This window comes from Tetrao urogallus, assembly GCF_951394365.1.
Source record: "Tetrao urogallus genome assembly, chromosome: 15".
In the NCBI taxonomy this organism is placed as follows: Eukaryota; Metazoa; Chordata; class Aves; order Galliformes; family Phasianidae; genus Tetrao; species Tetrao urogallus.
This window is the reverse complement of record NC_136828.1, coordinates 1,607,707-1,627,884: the sequence shown is the minus strand read 5'-3', so window position 1 is coordinate 1,627,884 and position 20,178 is coordinate 1,607,707. Positions and strand designations below refer to the sequence as shown.

General features: G+C 51.1%; 1 protein-coding gene across 1 annotated transcript in view; it reads left to right on the top strand.

Annotated features, from left to right (window-relative positions):
* Positions 1-612: 612 nt before the first annotated feature.
* The window catches only part of CAPN15 (calpain 15), a gene marked incomplete at both ends in the record, with an annotated part of 33,757 nt that continues 14,191 nt past the window's right edge, over positions 613-20,178 (top strand). Inside the window, one exon of the mRNA XM_079542853.1 lies at positions 613-788. Within this exon, the coding sequence (XP_079398979.1) occupies positions 613-788 (176 nt within the window). The remainder of the gene's footprint in view (positions 789-20,178) is intronic.

The following is a 20,178-nucleotide window of genomic DNA, read 5'->3' as shown; positions in this document are numbered from 1 at the left end:
CCACTTCTTTGGGTAGGGGAATGCTCAGGATCTGCTAAAAATTGGCTTGAGCTGAAAGAGAGTATTTCATTGCCCTGGTCACAGAAAACATACTTGTGCAGATGGCCAGTCAGCCCATATGCAGCGTTACTGCAGTGTTAGTGGGAAGCAGGAAAAGAGGGATATTTTGTTTTACGTACATCTTCCCTGCAGACAAACCTGAGCCTGGAAAGTCCTGGTGCTTCCCTGGGGAGATCCTCTTCTGCAGCCCTGCGCTCCACATCTCCAGGCAGCAAAAGCAGGCTTCGGTGACGTGGCCCTGGTCAGAGCATGCACTAACATGCACGCTTCTGCTTCTAAGACAGGAGGGGTGTTGCTGAAATCATACCTTATCTTTCTCTCTTTTTCCTTTTTTTTTTTTTTTTTTTTCTTTTTTTTCTTTTTTTTTTTTCTTTCCCTTTTCTCTTTGTTTTTTCAACTCTTGATCAGAACCGACCTTCCTTTCTCCAGCGAGTCGGGATCCTTACAGCAGCCCATGCCGCAGCGCCTCGCCTGTCCCACCCGAACTGCCTGTGCCACTGCCTTGGACCTAACCTAGGATAAAGCTCTGCGTGGCCTGGGTAGGGGGGAACCATGGGGAGCTCTGCCTCGTCGCTGGCCGCAGAGACGGAGTCGGACCATGGCTTCACTAGCCCACCCTACCCAGGGCACCCAGCTGTGGGCTGGTATAGGAGTAGTCACGGTGGTCCCGTTTGGGAAAGTGACCTTATAACACGGCAGCAACAGAATTTACATCACCGGCTGCGAAGGTAAGGGGAAGGGGAAGGAGCCTGCTTACCTGCTTGCCTCTCAGCTTCAAGCCAGGGCAGTGCAGTGGGGACGAGTCGCTTTGCGTCCTGCTGAGTGTCGGCTCTCATCCAGAGGCTCAGTTCTAGTCCTTGTGAAACTCAGAGCCGAGTTTCCACCAATAGGAGGGTGCCAAACCTCATCTTATTTACCAGGCTGCCAGTGTTTCCTGCAGAATAACTGCAGGACTCTTCCCACCTCTTCCTCACTCACCCCAGTGGTGGAGGTGTCTACCTGGGAATGAGATCTCCATTCCTTTAACAAGCTTGCCACCTTCTTGCGACTCCCTTTTCACCTCCCAGCTCACTTTAACTGTCAAAGATGAAGCATTATGACTCCAGGTTGAGTGGGAGAAGTAGCGAGGGTCTTTGAACTTAAAAGAGCAAGAGATGCTGTTTTCGTGACAGTGCAGTGAAATGCTCTGAATACCGGATTGTGGGGAACAAAACACACCAAAACAGACTCTGAAAAAGAGCTCAGTGTTTCCTGCTCTTGCTTTCTGTCCCTCCTTGATAAAATCAGCATCTCAAGATGTGCCTCTGAGTCATTTGGCTGTGCTCGTTCCCCATCAGCCACCTGAGAGTGAGGAATATTTCCTCCTGTTAGAGGGCTGCGAGCTGCATTCAGGCTCTGCTAGGCTGAGAGGTATGCTGAAAGCAGCTAAAAATCCCCAGCCTGGGGGCTTGACTACAGAGACTGCTGTGTTTAATGCTAACACTATCTGAGCCTTTGCCTGAAGCCTGCTTTCTGTAGTGCCAGCCTGGTTTGGTGTCTGTACTTGCTTGAGTCCGTTTGGAGCCACTAGTATTTTAGGAATAGCTGCTTGCTTCTGAGTGTCCCCGAGCTGTTGTGGCTTTCCACTGGAGGCTTTTGCTGTGATGGTCACGTCCTATCTGTGGTGTAGTCCTTGTTTTTGTTGCTGCTGCCAGTCCCAGCAAGTTTACTTCCCAGTGTCTGGTGTTCGACTCGGGGAGACCCCAAGGCACACAGCGTTGCGCTCTGCTTCTTTGTAGGCCCTGCCTTGGGTTTCCTCCTTGGGATCATAACGGCATGGAAGCAATGTTGTCTTTGCTCTCAGTCACGTGTCTGAGTTCTAGCAATGCCTAAGATGCTTTTAAAGGCTGTTTTGTGCAGTTCCCCCCCACCACTGCTGCTGTCCCAGCCTGCAGGGCTGCCCATCCTGCTTGGACCTGCAGCTCTTGGGGGATCGTGCAAACAGAGTTGGGCCCTTCCTGCAGGATGACTCCCTCCAAGCTGCTGCTTTCTCCTCTCTTCCCCAGATGAGCTGAGGAAGGTGTGGAAATAGCAGCAGACTGCCGTGGCACTCCTGTGCATGGCCAGCACTGCCGTTCAGGAGCCGGCAGTGCGAATCGGTGCTGCAGGGTGATGTTTGTGCAGCCCAGTTTGTGCCGGCTCTGCCTGCTGCTCCCCATCCTGAGCCTGCAGCCTGCTGGAGCTGGAGAAATTACATGAAATCCTAATGTGTAGAAGTACATTTCCTGCACAGCCAGCCTCCGCAGCGGGGCGGATGTTGGGGCAAGCACAGGAACTTCTGCTCTTTGTGCGGATAAAGGCAGTGTCCTGTGAGGAGCAGTTCGGTGAGAATTATGCTTTTCCTCTGCTGAAGGAGAGAGCTCATCCCAGCTGAGTGCTGCGTGGTTCCTGGAGACAGGAAAATAGCTGGCCATGATTCACCGAGCAGCCTCTGCGTGGGAAGGACTTGCTTTAGGCGGTGATTATGGAAGCGGGTTCAAAAGACGTGCTGAGATCAGCCGGGCTGCCAGGCATCAAAGTCCCCACGGTTCCCATGGTGAGACTGGTGCAGCAATGGGGTGAAGCAGCAGCAGCTGCTTGGTTTCCAGAAAGAAACAGATTAATACACTCTCCTTTTTTAAAGAAAAACAAAAGTAAATAGAAGCAGTCCAAGTAGGTGGGTCTGCCTCTTCGTGGCCTCATCCCTGGAGCCCTGTAGTGCAGGAAGGAAATGGAGTACTGGGGAGTTGGTCTGAGGCTGGCCAGGAGTTCTGGGATAGACTTTGCTTTTCCTTCTGGTTTCCTGCCCCTGCCTGTGGCCACCTTCAGAGCTCCTAATGTTTGGATGCTGAAGGCCAGCACAGAGCCAAGCCTGCTGTGGTGTATCCCGTGCCTCAGGGATGCGTGCACATCTTGTTAGGAAAACAGGGGTGGGAGTGCTTCACGAGCGGGCTGTTCTTAGGGGGAGATTTCCGTCACAGTGAGGATAGGATTGAGGGCAGAGATCAATGCTGTGTGGTGTTGGAGGTGTGCTGGAAGCTGTGGTGCCTTGAGGGCTGAGGCTGGTGGTCTACAGCCCTGTCTGCTGGGGACAGCTGGACATGGGAACAGCGAAAGGACCTTGGTGATGGAAGCAGTAGCCTTGTGACATCCAGATCTGAGTGCCTGTTCTCTTCTGCTTAGTCTCTTTGTACGTGTTAGCATCTCATCTTTTAAACAGGAACGCACACCTGCTTTCCCCAGTGTACTGGGAGGGTGCATTAAAGGAACAAATGCATGGTAGTGAAAGGAATCTTGTTGCTAAAATCTCTGCTTGGGGCGAAGATTTTATTTTTAAATAAATCCTCGATAGCTGTGTGTATATTCCAGATGAATTCTGGCTTAGCTCTGAGTCTGCTTGGGCTCCGTCTTGCTTGCACACATGGAGGTGTTGGGGCATTCAGCTGAGACTGCAGACTCTTCATGGCCAAGGTGAGGTGCCACCCCTTCATGGCAAGGTTCCTGCCACACCAAACCCTTCATGAAGCTGCAGGCAGCACAGTACAGTGCCACAGGTGCTGGTGGCAGGACCTTGCTCTGCTGATGCCATTGAGTGCGTTGGGAGCCAGGGGCTTGCAGTGCCTTCTCATGCTGCTGCTGGAAGTGGTGGCGGTGGCAACTCTTCCCCATGCATCCTTCCGTACTTGTAAGGTGCTAGGAAGGGATCAGGACACTGATTGTCTTTGAGATTCCATCCCATTCCACACCCATCGTGAAGAGGGGAATCAGGGTCCTGTTCTGCTCAGGGTTTTTGATGGTTGCTTTTCCATCAGTGCAGGGAGATGGACCTTTCCCTGCTGGGCCCTCTGCTCACTGGGGGTCTTTGCGAGGTCCCTGCTGGAGCTGTGCACATATCAGCAGCAGGCTGCTGAGGCTGGGAGCACCCGTGGGTTGCAGCATGGTTAAACTGTGAGGTCTGTGTAGCTGAATGTGAGCAGCTCTGTCCACCACTTGGTTTGGCTGGAGCTTTCTGGATGGCTTCCCTTGTCTGGAGAATTGGCGTTTTCTGGAGTTTCCTGCAGCATACTGGAAAAGTGTTCTGTTTTTCTCTAAAAACCTTTTCAGAATGAATACCTCTTGTGAAAGGCTACAAAAATTATCCAAGAGATGGCACACCTCCCTTATGGCCCCTGAAAGCAGGGGCAGTGCAGCATGGAGAAGGTTCCAGGCAGACCTGATGGTGGCCCTTCAGTATCGAAAGGGGGCTGTAAGAAAGAAGGGGACAGACTCTTTAGCAGGCACTGCTGTGACAGGGCAAAGGGAAACGGTTTCAGACAAAGAGAGGAGATTTAGATTGATGCTAAGATTGGCTCTAATGCTCAGGATGTGCCAGTTCATCACGCTGGAGCAGAGCTGGTGTTGTGCAAGAGCTGTGGTGAGGTGGCTGTGTCCCTGCAGGGGAGCTGTGGCATCCAGCTGGGATGCGGTAGGGAAACCATGCTGCAGGTCATTTTGGATACCTGCTTGGTATCCACATGGGAGCATTGGACTTGGAACTGGTTGCCAGTTCTCACCAAAGCACTGGCAGCTGGAACCTTGCCCCAGAAAGCGTGCAGTGCTGCGCAGCTGGCAGCACGTCGTGCTGTGGCTTCCATCCCTGTCCGTCCGCTTTCTGTGCTGGCTGTTCCAGCACTCCGTTTCCTCTCAAAGCCTCTTAATTGTCTAAAATGAGGCTATTTATAGCTCTGGAGCTGTAAAGAAATCGGAGGATGGTACAGAGTAGTAGAAACTGAAGTTTTTATTATGATCCCAGATGGCCCCAGTGGTATGAGGGCAAATTTCCCTTTCTCTTCCTCTGCTGCTCCGTGCCTCCAGGTCACCTTCCTCATCTCTGTTTTCAACAAACACAGGTAAAAGCCACGGCAGAACTTGTGCTGAGATCTTACCGAGATGCCTGAGTGCCATGCCTGGAATGTTACTGTTACATGTGAAGCTACAAGCAGGCCTGTCACTCCAATCTGCCATTTAGACAGAGTAGCAGCACCTTTTCGTGGTTTTGGGATGCTCTGCAGTAGCTGATCCCTCTTGTTCACAAAGGTTGGGTCAGGTCCTCATCCAGGTGCCGAGATGTAGGGTCAGGTCCTTCTCCAGGTGCAGGAATTGAGTAATTTTGTTTTGGTGCTCTCAGGATGTGGCTGTGCATGCAGGAGGTTGGTATCCATCTTTGGCTATGGCCAGATCCAGAGTCCTGTCCTCTTCCTCCCTTTTAGGAAGGGATCTTGGAGCTGCAATCTTGCTGTGAAAGGGGACAGCCTCTTGTGCACTGTGCTCACTTGTGCTGGGAGAGCCTGGGAGAGCACTTGGGTGTTGTGTTTGGAGCAGGTTGTTCCCAGGTGCATATATGCTGTGAGGTGGATTGATGGGAAGTGAATTTGTTGTTCATTTTTTAAGAGTAAAAGGAACCAGAGCAGGATTTTTTCTAGAGCAGCCCTTCTGCCTTGCTCCTTTGACTTTTCTCTTGCTGCAGAGGCAGAAGCCTGGCAGAAGTATAATCCCTTGTCCCCTGGAGAGGTGTCATGCATGTGACCTGGAGCTGTTGGAGAAGCCTCGGTCCTCCAGCAGGAGCTGATGAATGGATGTGGTGACAGCAGTTGCTCAGGAGCCTGAGTGCTGCAAGGAGGGAGCTAGTGGAGGACATGAGGTACGTGGAGCAGAGCCCCTTGAAAGTGCCAGGGAGGAACCACATGCCCTTCCAGCTGATGCTGTGCAGTGTCTGTCCTTAGGGCTGCGCTCCTGGTGCTCTGGGCTTGGCAGAGGGGGCTGAGGGCAGGACCAACTTGCTGCCTGCTTCCAGGGAACTCCCTGACCCTCTGAGCTGTTCAGCACTGCCAGCTGCCCTCTGTCTTCCAGGCTTGTTTTGGAGCTCATTCCTTCCTTCCAAAAGTAGCAGGCACCAGTTGCTGCTGGATTTCCTCTACTGGTAACTTAATCCACTTTGACACCAGTGGCTCTGGTCTTGGGTCTCTTGACTACTGTGATTCAGAAATGGGGAGGAGAATGTGTGAAGCTGCAGTCCCCTTTAGCCTGCCTCCATCCCTGGCTGCCAGCACCAAGGTGATGCTGATCCCATCTGGGCTTGGGGCCGGTGCTGGTGTGTGCCAGGACGGGGCAGCGCATGCTGAGCAAACCCCTGAGGCCTTTGTTTGCTCATGTGAAACTGTCTTGCTGTGTGGGACTGCCATGAATAAAAGGCACTTGTTCAAGGGACACAGAGGGGAAAGATAAGCTGTGGTTTGATGCTGTTTCAGTTTGGCAAACTGGGGCTGCAAAACAAAGGACAAATCTGTCTGCTCCTGCCCAGAGGTCTGTGGCTTGCCCGAGGAGATGGCCTTTTCAGCATCTCTCCATGTCAACAGTCTGCCCTGTGCTTTCATTTGAATCGGGATCCTCTTCGTGCTCCATTATGACCCTGCCTGGGTACCGCAGGGCAGCAGTAGTGCAGCCAGCAGTACAGTGCATCCTGCAGCAGCTGTGCCTGCAGCAGCACCGAATCCCTGCGAGGGGCAGGTGCTGGAGGCCACAGAGGGGTGTTGTGAACAGCTGATCCAGAATAACTGCTCCCGCCTTCCAGATGGTATTTATGAGGCTGCAGTAGGATGAGAAAACCGGGAGGAAACTTGATCTGAATTGTGAACGCAGCCCTTCTGGATGGCGATGGGACGAGCAGCAGGAGGCTCAGGGCAGTGCCTGGGGTAGGGAGGAGAGTTTGGGCTGCCAAGCTGGGAGCCAGAGGGACCTTGCTTGCCCTTGCTCAGAGCTGCAGAACAGCTTTGTCTCCAGACGCCTGGGTTTGTGCCCCGCTGCACAGTGTGGGGTGGTACTGCGTGCTGGAGCTTAGAGGTGCAGGGAGCTGGGCTTGTGCATTTCGAGCATGGCAGGCTCACCGCAGGTGCTGGAGGCTGGCTCTTGCTGGCTCTTACTGCCTTTCAAGATGCAGAGGGCAGGTCTGCACCTGCTGTCCTTCCATCGCATTCCCTGATGGCAGAGTGGGGAGGAGGTGCAGGTGGTCACAAGCAGGATCTTTCATCTTGCTGAAAGCCTTGTTTTTACCTGCGTTGCTTGGAAAAGTGAAACTCTGTACGTGTTTCTAGGTGATTTTTTTTCCTCTTGTTCTTTGATACACCAGGCGCTGGTACAGCTGGCTGTACTGTGCTGTGCTGGCACCTCCCATCACACTTGTACCTCTAACTGCAGCAAATGGATCCTCTCCACCTTTCCCTGCCAAGGAATCCAAGCTTCTTCTGCTGCCTCACCACACAGCTGCTCTGACTTTCTGCAGAGAGGGACAAATGTGGAAACACTTGTTGCTTCTGAAATGTGAAAAAGCTGTTGTAGAAGCTGCAGGACTGCAGTGCATGGCACAAATCTGCCTGGTCACTGCAGCTGTTGTCATTTTGCCTAGCAACTTCTGTGGTCCATGCAGTAACTTGTGTTGGGCACATCCTCATGTCCCACATACCCCAGGGCATCTAGCAAATAGCAGAGCTTGGCACAATGGCTTGTTTTTCTTAGTGCTCGAATGCTGTGTCTTCCAGGCATGCATGAACTGCAGCCCCTGGCTCACTGTTAGGCTCACAGTGGGGATCCATCCATCCATCCTGTGCAGAGATGAGGGCAGGGCTGTGCTTTCTCTCTGCCCTGTGCTCATGGGTACCTTCAGGTTGTCCTTGCAGACCTGAGGGAGACCAATGGGAGCGTGCATGGCTTGGAGAGCTCTGGGAGCGTTAAGGAAGAGCAGGAGCTGCTCTCTGTGGTGGGAAGCACTGTGTCCCACTGTGGGGACAGGTTGCTGAGCTGTGGGAGGCAGCCCCAGTGTGGCCTTAGTTGGCACTTCTTAGTGGTGTGTGGACACGTGAAGGTTAGCTGTATGTGGTCAGCTGGGAGCATCCTCTAGATTCCAGCTATCAAGGCACTAACTTAAGTATGCTTCATCTTTATGAGGCAGTAAACAGTACCATAGTCTGAATTACTGAGTCCAGAGGCCTCCTGGGGGCAGTATGAATTGTGGTGACTTCCCTGGTAATTACTGTCTGACTGCTGGAGCAGGGCATGTCTCAGACGTGTTGCTGGCTCAGCTGAGGTGGCGGTAGCTGCAGTGTGGGGTGTGAGCAGGCTGTGGTGCTGCTCTGCTCCAGGCCTCTTTTTACTCCCCATCCAGCACTCCTCTGAGATACCAAACAGATGCTGATAACCATTCCTTCCAAAGTTCAGACACGTGAGAAGGAGAAGCAGGTGACCTTTGTTGGCCCGCTGTACGTGGGCATTCACGTGCATTCATTTGGAGCTGCTGGTGGTGGCACTCAGGTTGTTTGCCCGTTGATGAGTGTGCAAAGCTGGCGGTCTCCTGGAGATGCAGGAGCTCATCTCTGACCTTGGTGGGTAGCAATGGAGTTTGTGTTCAAGCAGTGCTGGAATGAGAGGGTGGAAATTAGGGAGGGACAGTCCTCTCCTGCCCTCTGGAGATGATCCCTTGTGCCATTCTCTGCCTCTTGTGTCAAGCCTGAGTGCAGCTGCTTGTGGAGATGGGTGGATTTCTGTTAACCAGACCTTTTGTGTGCTCCCCTCTGAAGTGAGCCCAGATACTAGCATGGCAAGAAGTGAAGGCTGGAGCACAGCAGCTGGGAACTCAGGGTGAATTATTCCTTGGAAATGTGAGTGATGGAAGCAGACAGCTTTGGAGCTGTGTTGTTGCTCCAATTCTCCTCCCTCCCCTTCCTTTCATTCTCTCTTTCTGTTCCCCCACTCTTCTTTCCTTTTTATTTTAACAGCACTACAGATTGGAGGATAAATCTTAGCCAAGTTGATGTCCACCACTAAATCTCTTCCATTTCCCCACACAGGAGAAAAGTTGCACGAGGAGTAAGGGCTGAGGATGAGCCCCTGGTGCACGTGGTTCACAGTCCCATCAGCCTTTCCTGTCTCTTTCCTGCTGTGACCCTCAATCTGTCTAGTCTATGGGACCTGGTGTTTTGGAAAGTGGTGTGAAATAGTGCTGAACGTGGGAGAGGATGGCATGCTGTTGTTGTTCAGCTGTTGTTCAGCTGTGTGACATCTGAAATCGTTCCCTTTCTTAAAGATAATAGAAGATGGTCTTCATCCCAACAGATGGACCTCTTCCTCCAGGCCTGGCCCATGCAGGTGCTCTTCTGATGCAGAATGCATATATAATCCACAGACTGTGCACAGTATTATGGGTGCAAGATAAAAGCACAGACCATGCCTTCATCTTAACCTCATCTTTGCTGTTCCTGAGGCTTCAAAGGCACTTACCATGTTGGATTCTTACAACTTCGGGAAGGTGTTGAAAGCTGCAAGGATTGGTCTGCTTGAGATCAGTAAGGCTTTTTGGTACTGATGCAGAAACAAAGATGCAAAAGCGAAAGGCAAGAACTGCAGAACTGCATTGCAAAGCCGTGAGATCTGGGGGTTTGGAAGAGCTGGGATTTGTGCAGAGAAGCGCAGGGCCTGCAGTTCCCTGCAGTGTCTAGGGACTGCAGGGCTCTGACTCCAGATGGTTGCCTCGTCCTTGCCCTGTTCTGTTCAGGGAGCGCAGGCTCCTCTGAGGCAGTCTGCAAACCCTCACTTGAAAAGAAATTCCTTAATTGGCTTAAAGGCAGTTAGGGAAATGAAAACAGCAAGTAGAGCTTCCCCGTCATCCTGATTTCTTTCCTCCGCAGGGATTACATTTGGAATGATTGTTCAGATATACCTCAGATGCAGGTGGCTAAATGGGAGGAGTCGGGGGTCTTTTGGTCTCAGGAGTCCACCCATCTTGCTGAAGCTGTCCCAGCTCCTCAGGGAGAGCAGCTTCATGAGCTCAGCTTCTTGCTCCTTTCCTTGCGTTTCCCCTCCCCACCGGGAGCAGGTGAATCTAAAATGCAGCCATGGGAATCAGTCCCATCTTTGCTTTTCTGTCTTGTGGTCTCACAGCTGTAGCACTGAAGGGCTCCTTCTCATTCTCTGCCTCCCTGGTCAGATCCTCCTTCAAAGACCAGCCAATTCTCTGCTCCTCCAGGGTCTGTTTCAACTTCAAGCTGGAGAGAGGTGATCAAGGCTGCCCTTTGAAGCTTGCTGTGCTCAGGTCTGTGAGCTCCCCCTGTGCTTCTGCAGTTTCCTCCCACAGCTGGGCTGCAGGACACGCAGCTGGTCGATGGGACAGCAGTCCTTGTTGGGATTGTTTTCCCCACCAAAGAGAAGTACTGCCCATGCAGCCCAGCATGCTGGGCTACTGTGTTACTGCCTATTTCTCATCTGGGCTAACTCATCACCTGCACACAGCCTGCTGCAACCTGTTTATACCCGAACAGGTGTAAGTCTTGCCAGCACTGAAGAAATCGAGTGCATTGTCAGAGAGGAGCTTGGAACTCATTCACAGCTCTGAGGCTGCTCTCTGCTCCTCTGTGGCCAGGTGCTGGTGTTGGGGAACTCAGAGGTCCCGGTAGCTCGCCGAATCCCAGGTTTGGATGCTTATTTTGTTCTCTTAAGATTCTCTCCACGTACACCCACCAACCCTTTAATAGCTGTCATAAACCATATGCCCTTGTTATTTAAATAAAATAAATAAAGTTGGAAAAGCCTCCCAGGAGCATCTGGAACTTCACCACCTGTAGAAAATTGATAATTAAAGGAGCTGTGTATGTAGCAGTGCTGAGAAGAGCCCATAAAGGCAGCATCAGTGGAAAAAGAGGAGTGTCTGATTCAGTCTTTCATCTTCCTGTTGGCAGCACTCAGATGTGACTCCAGCTGCTTTTTATTCTGGGATATGGGCGAATGTATGATCCCAGAAAGGCTGGGGAGAGCATGTGAGGGCTGTGCTGCCTGAAGTGGCCATCCTGGCTTAGATGAGGCACAGGCTGAGCACTGAGCAGTGGTGCAGCACGTGCCTTTATGTCTTCACACAGTTTGATTGCCAAGCCCTGTGACTTCTGGGCTGAGAACAGTTCAGTATTCTTGGTCTGCTTGATTTCTGTGATTATTACTGTTTGCAGACAGCAGGACTGACTTGATCCCAAGGTTTGGAAATCATTGAATTAACAAGTAATTTAGAGGATGGTGAAAAAACATTGCAAGGAATTAAGAAATTCATATTTGGCTTCTGGACTTATAGACTTAGTTGAGCACAGTCCTTGGTCTCAGTCCTTGTTCACTGTCTGGATCACAGACCTCTGCAGGAGGAGAATCCAAGGCTCCAAAGCGGGTGCAGAGCTGCACAGTTACTTACATAGAGGTGCATACAGTCTTAGCTGTTTCACGTGCTGGTGGTGTTTCTTAGGCTGGAGTAGCAAAGCTGTTCCCAATCCTGACCAGAACCTCCCCAGATTCTTTATAGGAAGAAGCAGTTTGTCAGCCAAGCAACTGCTGCAGGGCAGGGAGGACACAGTCATGTCTGTGTTCCCTGGAGACCAAAGGGACGCTGGAGTTGCATTGCTTCAGAAGGAGTTGTGCTGCTGCCTGTATTCTTTTGGCTAATCTGGACACTTAGCATCCCAGATCCTTCTTGCTGCAGATCTTTTACGAGTTGAAGGCTTTTATTTCCCAGCCTCCTGCACTATGGACAATCCATGGCCAACCTATTGCTGAAAGTACCCTCGGTGCTGTGTCTCATTTCCGAGGCACTTGTGCCCAAAGGTTTGACCACTTCTGAGATGAAGAGAGGGGATGTGCCATCCTCCAGGATGCTGGGTAAGTAGGCAGGTGTCTTTTGCAGCCTTGTTCTTCAGAGTTGCTGATATGCATCACTCACACAGGGAGATGTATCATTTGACTGCCAGTACCCTCCCCTCGCTGCTCCGGCACGTAAGCCTCTGTGTGGTGCGCTGGGTTTGATAGAAGGAGCCAACCCTGCTGCAGGCTTTCACTGTTTGTCAGAATAAATTGCTTCTTCCTCCAATTGCGAGGAGGAGATGCTGGTTCATTTGACCTGAGCCTGAGCAGCACCCACGGCAGCTTCTCCCCCTGTTCTTCCTTCCTCTAAGCCTGCAAGGAGAGTAGAGCCTGCTGGCTGCAGGCTCCCCAGAACATGTCTGATGCAGCAGCAGATTTTGTGCAGTGCTGCATTCATCTGCATTTCATTGCCATGAAATAGCACAGCAGGAGGAACAGAGCTGGAGAAGGTGCAGATGATCCAGGAGAGGAAAGGCTGTGGAGGCAGCTGTGAGGTTGGTAGGATTTACTCCTCTCTGAAGCCTCTGCTCTCCATACGGGGCCAGGCAAGTCTGTTCACCCTTGGCCCTGCCTCATACCCCCAGCATGGTTAGAGATGAACATGGCTCCAATGCAGCGGGCTGCTCCAAATTGCCTTGTTCATTTTTCCAGTGTCTGACAGTGGGTGAATGTAAGTGCCCTTGAAAGCTGTGTCTAGAGCCAGGGGCTTGATGGAGAGAGTGAGTGGGTGCATGTGTGTGTGAGCTCCCGTCCTGATTTGTTTGGGACAGTGCCCTGAGCTGCTGCTCTGTGTGTTGAGATCCTCCTCTGGAATCAGTCTTCTGAGGAGTTGCAAATATTTTTCCTGAGGTAGAAGAGAGAACATTCAGGTTTGTGCTCTGCCTTCAGGCTTCTTTTTGCCAAAGGAGGAGGGCTGTTCAGGTACGCTGGGAGACTGCAGTGCTCCCTGGTTAGGGGCACTGAAGGCAAATGGCTCAGAAAGAATCACCATCCTCACCTGTGCTGTTTGTAGGGTGGCAGTGATCACTGTGCCCTGATCTGACCAGAGGATGAACTCCAGGGAAATCAGAAGTTGCCAGAGTTCATCTTTCTTCTTCTGTGTCTTGGGAAACTTTTCCTTTATGCAGATCAGTGCTGGCAGAGTTATTAAACAAGAGCTGATTTCCTGAGGCATAGGGCTGGCTTAGTTTTCTGTTAAGGCCTGTTAATCACCCTAAAAGGGAGGCTGACAGCCACTGACAGTGACCATGGTGTCTCACTGCCTTTCATATTGCCTGGCAGCTCACAGTCCTGCCTGCAGTGCTCTGAGCATGGCTGGTAGCTTCATGGACTGGCATGGGAGAGGTGATGCTGCAGAGCCTGGCAGTGAGGGCTGGCTCCCATCGATATTCCCTGTTTGCATGAAAGGCGACTGGCATCAATTCTGCGAGGGAGCCAGGATGCTGGCTGGATAACAGCTCCAAATCAAGAGCTGAGGCTCTGCTCCCTCCCTCTGCCAGTGCCTCACGGCACAGTTCTGCACTCCCTCCATCCCAAATGACTTGGAGCTGTTGATTACTGTAGGATTTTTTAATTGCCCCTTAGAGTTATGCCGTGATATTTTTCAGGGAGAATTTAGGGAAAAAGGTAGGTGTTGCCCTAGCAAATAGCAGTGCCCCATGCAGCTAATTACAGGCTGGGAAGTGGGGTGACAAAGGCAGAGAGGGGCTCAGCAGGTGCTCCTGCCCCCCCTTCCCTGCGGGTTCCCTTCCTGCCAGAGCTTCCATCACCCTGATCACCCATGGGGGTACCTGAGGGGCAGGGGGCCTTTCCAACCTCGCCTGGCTTCCTCCAACAGCAGCATTTTGCTTTCAGCACATTCAATTTCCTTTTCATCACAGGAAGAAGAAATTTAATTTACTCTTTTAAATTACAGGGCAGCATGAGAGTATGTCTGGAAGCAGTGCCCGTGAGCTCTGTCAGCTCTGTAACATTGCACTAGGTGCCTGTTGTCCCTTGCATCCCACATCTCATCTGAAATCACACCAAGTGGCCGTGGAGGCTTCATGTTGTGGGATGCTGTGAGTGTGTTTGTCCTGTGGGCCACAGGAGCCTGTCAGGGTGCTCCTGTTATCTCCCACCCTCTTTGTGGCACACCTTGATGTTTAGAGGACCTTGCCCTGTGTGGGGGTTGTCCTAGAGCTCATCCCAGAGGGTGAGATGCCCTTGCTGCTCCCTGATACGTGTGTGGTGCTATCAGTGCTGTTCTGTCAGTTCTGACTGTGCTGATGGAGCCAGGGCCACGTTTGCTTTGGAATAATTTCTCTGTGTTCAAAGGACCTGAGGTCCCCAGCCTGAGATCTGAGGCTGGATGCTGGAGCCCAGTCAGCAGGCGCTGCTTCTCTTCTGCTGGGTCTGTCTTGGGCTGCAGCTGGTCCTGCTGCCTGGCAGCTCCACTGCTCTTCTCCCTCAGCTTCACCTTCCTTCAGTTCATCTCTGTTACCGAGCAGGGAAGGTGTCTGCTGGGACCGAGCCATCACAAACCTCTGGGGAGTTTGTGGTTGCCTAGAGGCCGCTCAGTGGATCCATTCTGGGAGTCCCTACACTTCCTTTGAGCTCTTCCTTCCTAACTGAGGGGATCTTTGAGTTTGAAATTTCTCCTTTACTGCCTTTTCTGCAGAAGCGTTCAGGCATCTCCACGTGAGTAACTGCAGATCTCCTCCTGCTGGGACCATGGAGGTGAGCACTTGGAAGCGGCAGTGCATCTTAGCTCTAAATCTGTTCTCAACACTGATGAGCAAATGGGCTCAGGGGTGTCTGCTGGCACGTGTGCACGGTGAGCTGCTTGTACCATGCTGAGGTCGATGACTGAAGGGCCACAAGCTGAATTACAGTGTCTCTCATAGTCCTGGCTTTGTGTTTCTACCTGTTTACAAGACCCTTACCCTGTCTGGGCATGGAAAACATTGTTTTTCTGATCTTCAGCCTCGGTTTGATGGCTCAGTGTAGAAGTGCTTTTTTCAAGCCTTTTTTAAAAAGCCATACTTATCTAGGCAGATAAGTATTTTATTTAGGAGCAAGTCCACAAGATGCACTGTTCTCATTTGTGGGATTGACTTCAAAAGAGTCCTAGCCTTCCTCCATCTCAGCTGCTCGTCAATGTTGCCGGTCAGTTTTATTTGATGTGGGAAGCTTGCTGGAATGCTCTTCAGCCTGGAGATAGAACGCAGTGAAAAAAACCAACATGCAAGGTAGCTGAATCAAATCATATTGGGCTTTTGGACAGACAAGACTCCTGTTCTCTACATGCTCCACGTGTTGAGGCAGCTGAAGCCACGAGCGTCCAATGTGACTTGGCTCTGTTTGTCTTCTGGAGATCAGAGCTTTCTGTTCTCTGGCTCCATTATTTGCAGTGATGCTGAGAATGGTGCAGCAGAAGGAGTTAATCGCAGTCCTGTGCATTGCTGTAGTGATCTTTATTCTTCTTTTGGAAAAGATTTTTGTGGCAACAACAACAAAAAAAGCAAATTAATTTGGTTCTTGTGTTTCATTTGCTGGAGGCTGTGGGTCTTTTTCACCTGAGAGGGCAGCTTTTGTGGGGCTGTGTGCCTGCTGAAGCACTCCCTAATGTTTTAGCACTGCCAAAATATTTCTTTGCTCTTTCTACAACCAAATTTCCTGAGTCTGGAAAAAAAAAACAACAGTAAAAGTGGTATGGTGTACCTTCTTCAAAGCGTTTGCTCTTAAGTGGGTTTCAAATAGCAGCTGTATGTGGATTTCAGTCAAAGTCAGTGAGGAAATGCACCTAAGCGAGGCAAGATGTAGATTGAGGCCATTAATTCATCACTCCCTGAAGCAAAATCAATGTATTAAGACATTGTCAAACCTGTTTAAGCCATAGTAAGATGCCAGGCAGAGTTAATGGCATGCAAGTTTTCCTTATGGAGCAGAATATTTACGTGCAATTGGACCACAGCATTATTTGCTCTTCATCTCCCCAGATACCCCAAAACTAGGGAAATGAGGTACAGAAGAGATAAGTGAGTAGTTGTACTGAGGAACAGTGGCAGCACTGATGGGTTTATTTAGGGTATGCTGTGCAGCCAGCACTGCTGGGATCTGAATGGATCACATTGCCAGAGTCCATCTGCTCTGGGCCCTGCACCTCGTGGAGGTGCTGCCTTGGGGTGGGATGCTTGGTCCCTCGTCTGAAGATTGTGAGCCCAAAACCTTGCTGAAGCTCACGGCGTTTGATCAAAGCTGGGACTTGGACTTGCCAGCCTCCTTGAAATACTCTCTGTGCCTCTTCCTTTTGTGCCCGCAGGGATTCTTCTTATTTGGGCAGAAATTTGAGTAACCTTTTCATTTGCAGAGGAGCCCTTGAGAACAGTCTTGTCTCATCAGTGTGGAGCTGCATGATGCTCTCCTAGCCAAACTGGTTTCCTTCCCCAAAATAGTATTTCTAGGCACTGAAGCAATTAAGGTATATTAAAGGCCAGTGATGCACGTCCTGTTTTTCTCACAAGGCAAGCCTTCCAGATTCGCATTCTGCTTTGAAGATTCTGCATGAAGAATGATGAAAGACTCCAGCAAATCAGCTCAGGGTAACACTACCTGTATGTCTGCAGCCTTAGAAGAAAGCAGGTGTGAAGTGTGCTCCTTCCAGCTGCGTTATTTTGCATCCTTGCAACAGCTGCAGGCCTGGAACTCCAGTGCCCACCTCATCAGACGTGCTGATGCCTTCAAAGGTTCTGCTCTTTTTCTCCTTTTCCCCAGTCAAACCCAGGCAGGGATTTCAGTCAAGAGGACTCTGCGAGCGATGAAGATCTTTGCAACTTCTTTCCTTCATCAAGGCCAGGTTTTGGTGCATCTTCTAGGAGTTTCAAGGTGCTCCTGTGTCTGCTGTGCTTCTGCCTCTGCTCATTTCCCACCTGGCTCCGGGCACTTCCTTGGGACCTGCTGCATTGCCAGCAAAAGGTAGAGAAGCATGTTCTCTGTTCCTCTTGCATCCTTTGCAAGCAGTTGTACTTACAGTGTTGCCTTGGAAATCATTTCCTCTTCCCTGTCCTCTCCCCAGTAACATCTTTGTTAAGACACGCAAGCCCTGTTCTCTGGGAATTGACTGCAAAGTAAATTGCTGGGAAAGTTGCAGTTTGAGAGCAGATTCTGTGGTTTTGTTGGCTGCCACAAACATGTACTGCTGAGTAAACTCCATTTAGCTGGGGCCTATGTTTTTTTCTCACACTTCTCATTTAGTAGAGTTCAATTTTCCCCCGGGAGCCTTCTTATTAAAACTCGCAGCCTCTTTTCTCCCTGGCCAGTGAATTACACGTGAGCTGGCTGAGCACTTTGTGAGCTGTGTCCGGCGTGGGAAAAAGTGTAGAAGCTGAACAGAAACTGTGCAAGAACACACACGAGATCTGCTGCAACGGGACCAAGAAATCCCAGGAAGTGTGTCATCAGCCTGGAAAACCTGTAGTATCTACCTGAGCCTCTTGGCCCTTTGTAGGGAGCATTGTATGCTGCTCACGGATCTTTTAATGGCCCTGTTCGCCTTCAGGTGCTCACTGTTGCAAGGTCTTCTGCTGCAGAATTTATTTTCTCCCTTCTACTTGGATAAGTGATCCTCCTCTGCCACCATTACTTCACCAAACAGAACAAATAGAGTTGTCTTTCTTCATCATGAGTTATTAGCATTGTCAGTTACTGTTTTCTGCATAAACGTAATTGCTCTGTCCAAGGAAAGCTGGGAGCTCAGACCAGGGCCCCAGCTCCAGTCTCATCTTGAAGGATCCACCTGGTGTGGATTCTGACTTTGCTGCTCTCGTGTGAGCCTCCAAGAAAGCTCGGGTGAGCTCAGGGGCTGTTTTCTTTGTGATCTTCCCTTCTACAGCTGAAGAACTGTGCTGGGGGAAAGAGGGAGATGAGCACGAAGGGAGAGGTCCCTTCTTGTGCTTTCATTTTGACTGCGCTTCTCTGAGCTTGGGTGAAGGTCAATGGAACTTCAGCCTGTTTTATTTACTTGGCCCACTTTAGAGGAGTGAGGGAGAAAGGTTTTGGAAATGCTTATGCAACCTGCTCTGTTTGTATGATGCTGGCACAGAGCTGATGACACTTCTGCAGCCTTGGGGGCTTACAAGTGTGAATCAGAGGCTGTTTTCCTCTATTGATGCTCCTATAAAAATCTGTAAATATTGGGAAGTCCCCGCTCATAGCTTTTCTATGTTGCTCCGCCGGTTCATCTGCCAAAACCTTCCCCTTGATCCAGCCCAGCCCTGCCTGGCTCTGCAGGAGGAAGGCAGCTCAGCCACCAGTCTCTCCCTGCCTGGGCTGCACGGCTGTAGGCAGGAGCCAGCAGTGCCACCCTCGTGCCCTTCCAGCTGCTCGACTGCCAGAGAAGTGCTGCGTGTTCCCTGACCTCCTGCAGCCGTCCTTGCACGGCCATGGCTGTCTTCTGCTGCAGCTGCTGCTGGAGGTGTGGTAGGTCCGTGTGTGAGGCTGCTCCCCCGGGTCGGTGCTGCTGGAAGGAGTTAAACAGAAAACAGCTGCATGGGAGAACTGCTTTACAGCTCACAGATAATTGAGGCAGGATTCTGTTTGTTTGGTTGGCATGATTTTCCTTTTTCCACCGCAAAGATCTAATGCCCTTTCTTGTATTTATCAAGCAGGAGGATTTTGCTACAATACATTCTGTATCAGAGAACTCGGGGCTTGTATGTTGCTGACGAGAACAATTGATTTTTGTTTATTTGTTTATTTATTGCTGGAGATAACTGAAGCAGTAAGTTGTAAGGCTTTAGCTCCTCTGGAGGAGCTTTATTTAGAGAAGCAGCCTGATCTTGGTGCTGACACAAGCTCATGCAGCCCTGCACACTGCTGGGGGCTGTGCAGCAGAATGCTGGATATCTTGCTCCAGTGCCCGGGTCACCTCGAGTCATTCACAGTGGTAGTCTGAGCTTCTGGCCAGGGCTGGCTGGCATCTCTTGCCCTTGGGGATGCGTGGCACTTGGGGCTGGCACAGCACCAGCTCCCTGTCTGCAGGAAAGACGTAAACTGCAGGTTTGGGGCACTTCCCAGTCTTGCACCCTGCCCTATTCCTTCCTGTCTTGTCCTGCTCTGGGGAGGCCTCGGGCAATGCCTTTGGTCCCAGATGACACCCAGGAGTAACAGAGACCTCTGGCTTGTTTGATGTGTGGGTGCCAGGGCTGTGGCAAGACAAGCAAGCTGAACAGAGCCCTCAGAGGCAGTCATCACTGTCCTGAGGTGGGTTTGGAAATGCCTTATGAATCCTTTCACTGTCTTCTGCCCTGCTTTAGTTAGAGGAGAATTCCTGCTCCTTAAAGGGAAGCAAAGGACCAGCGATACCTTTGCAGTAACTCTCCCTTCCCTCCTAGTGACAGCCTTTTGCTGCCATCTCTGTCCTCAAAACAGTATCCAGAGGCAAACAACTGCTTAACCTGCCTGGGCTTCTTTCTCTAGAGGCTGTCATCTTGGCCTTGGGCTTGGTGGCACTCATAGATCTCCAGTGAAGAGCAAGCAGTGAGGTTTCCTGGGACCTGATCACATCACACTGACAGTGCCATACTTGGCTGAGTATTTTGTACAGGCTTTTTTTATTATTTTTTTTTTAAGGTATTACAGTTAGGCTGCTAAGGTAGGTGCAGTGCTGCTAAGGTGGTGATGCCTCCTGCCAGCTGACGTGCAACGTCGCTGAGTGCTGAGAGGCTCAGCACCCTTTGCTTGCATCATCGTGCTCCCTACAGAGTGCCTGCTTCCAGGAAAAAGCCCTCCTGTGGGTGGGTGAGTTTGCAGGTCACTACGGAGTGGGTTTTGTGAGGAGAACCCCTCTCCTGCAGGGCACTCAGGGAGGTGGCAGGCAATGTTTATCTCAGTTGCGTCTTCTGGGGCTGGAGAGCATGTGTGTTATCATACAGCAGATGGGTTTGGGGAAGAGATGGCGGAGACAACTGTATTTTCTCACACAGGCTTGTTGCCTGCCAGGAAATGAGCCAGCCAGGCTTTATAGGGAGAAGTAGAGACCCTGGGCAAGCTGTTGAGGGTTCCTCCTTCACCCAGCATCTTTGTGAGAGGTAAGTGGAGCCATGGGAGAATGGCTGCTGCTGTGGTACTCCGAGCATAGGTATGAGGTCTGCTGCATGAGGATAGGCCAAGGGCCAGCACCCAGCATTGCCTGTTCAGCTCTGCACCTGCTGTCACCTCGGGACCCTGGTGCTCCAGGGAGGGAGTGGGATTGTTCACCAGTCCTGGGCAGAAACAGGCTGCAGTTGTGCACTGCCAGTCGTCTAGGCTGATGCACCAGTACTGGGCTGGGGACGGCCCAAGATGCCTGCCCATGTCCCCTTCCATTTCTCTGCATCTCCTACTAGATTGCATTGAAAGCTGTGTGGTTGCTGTGCT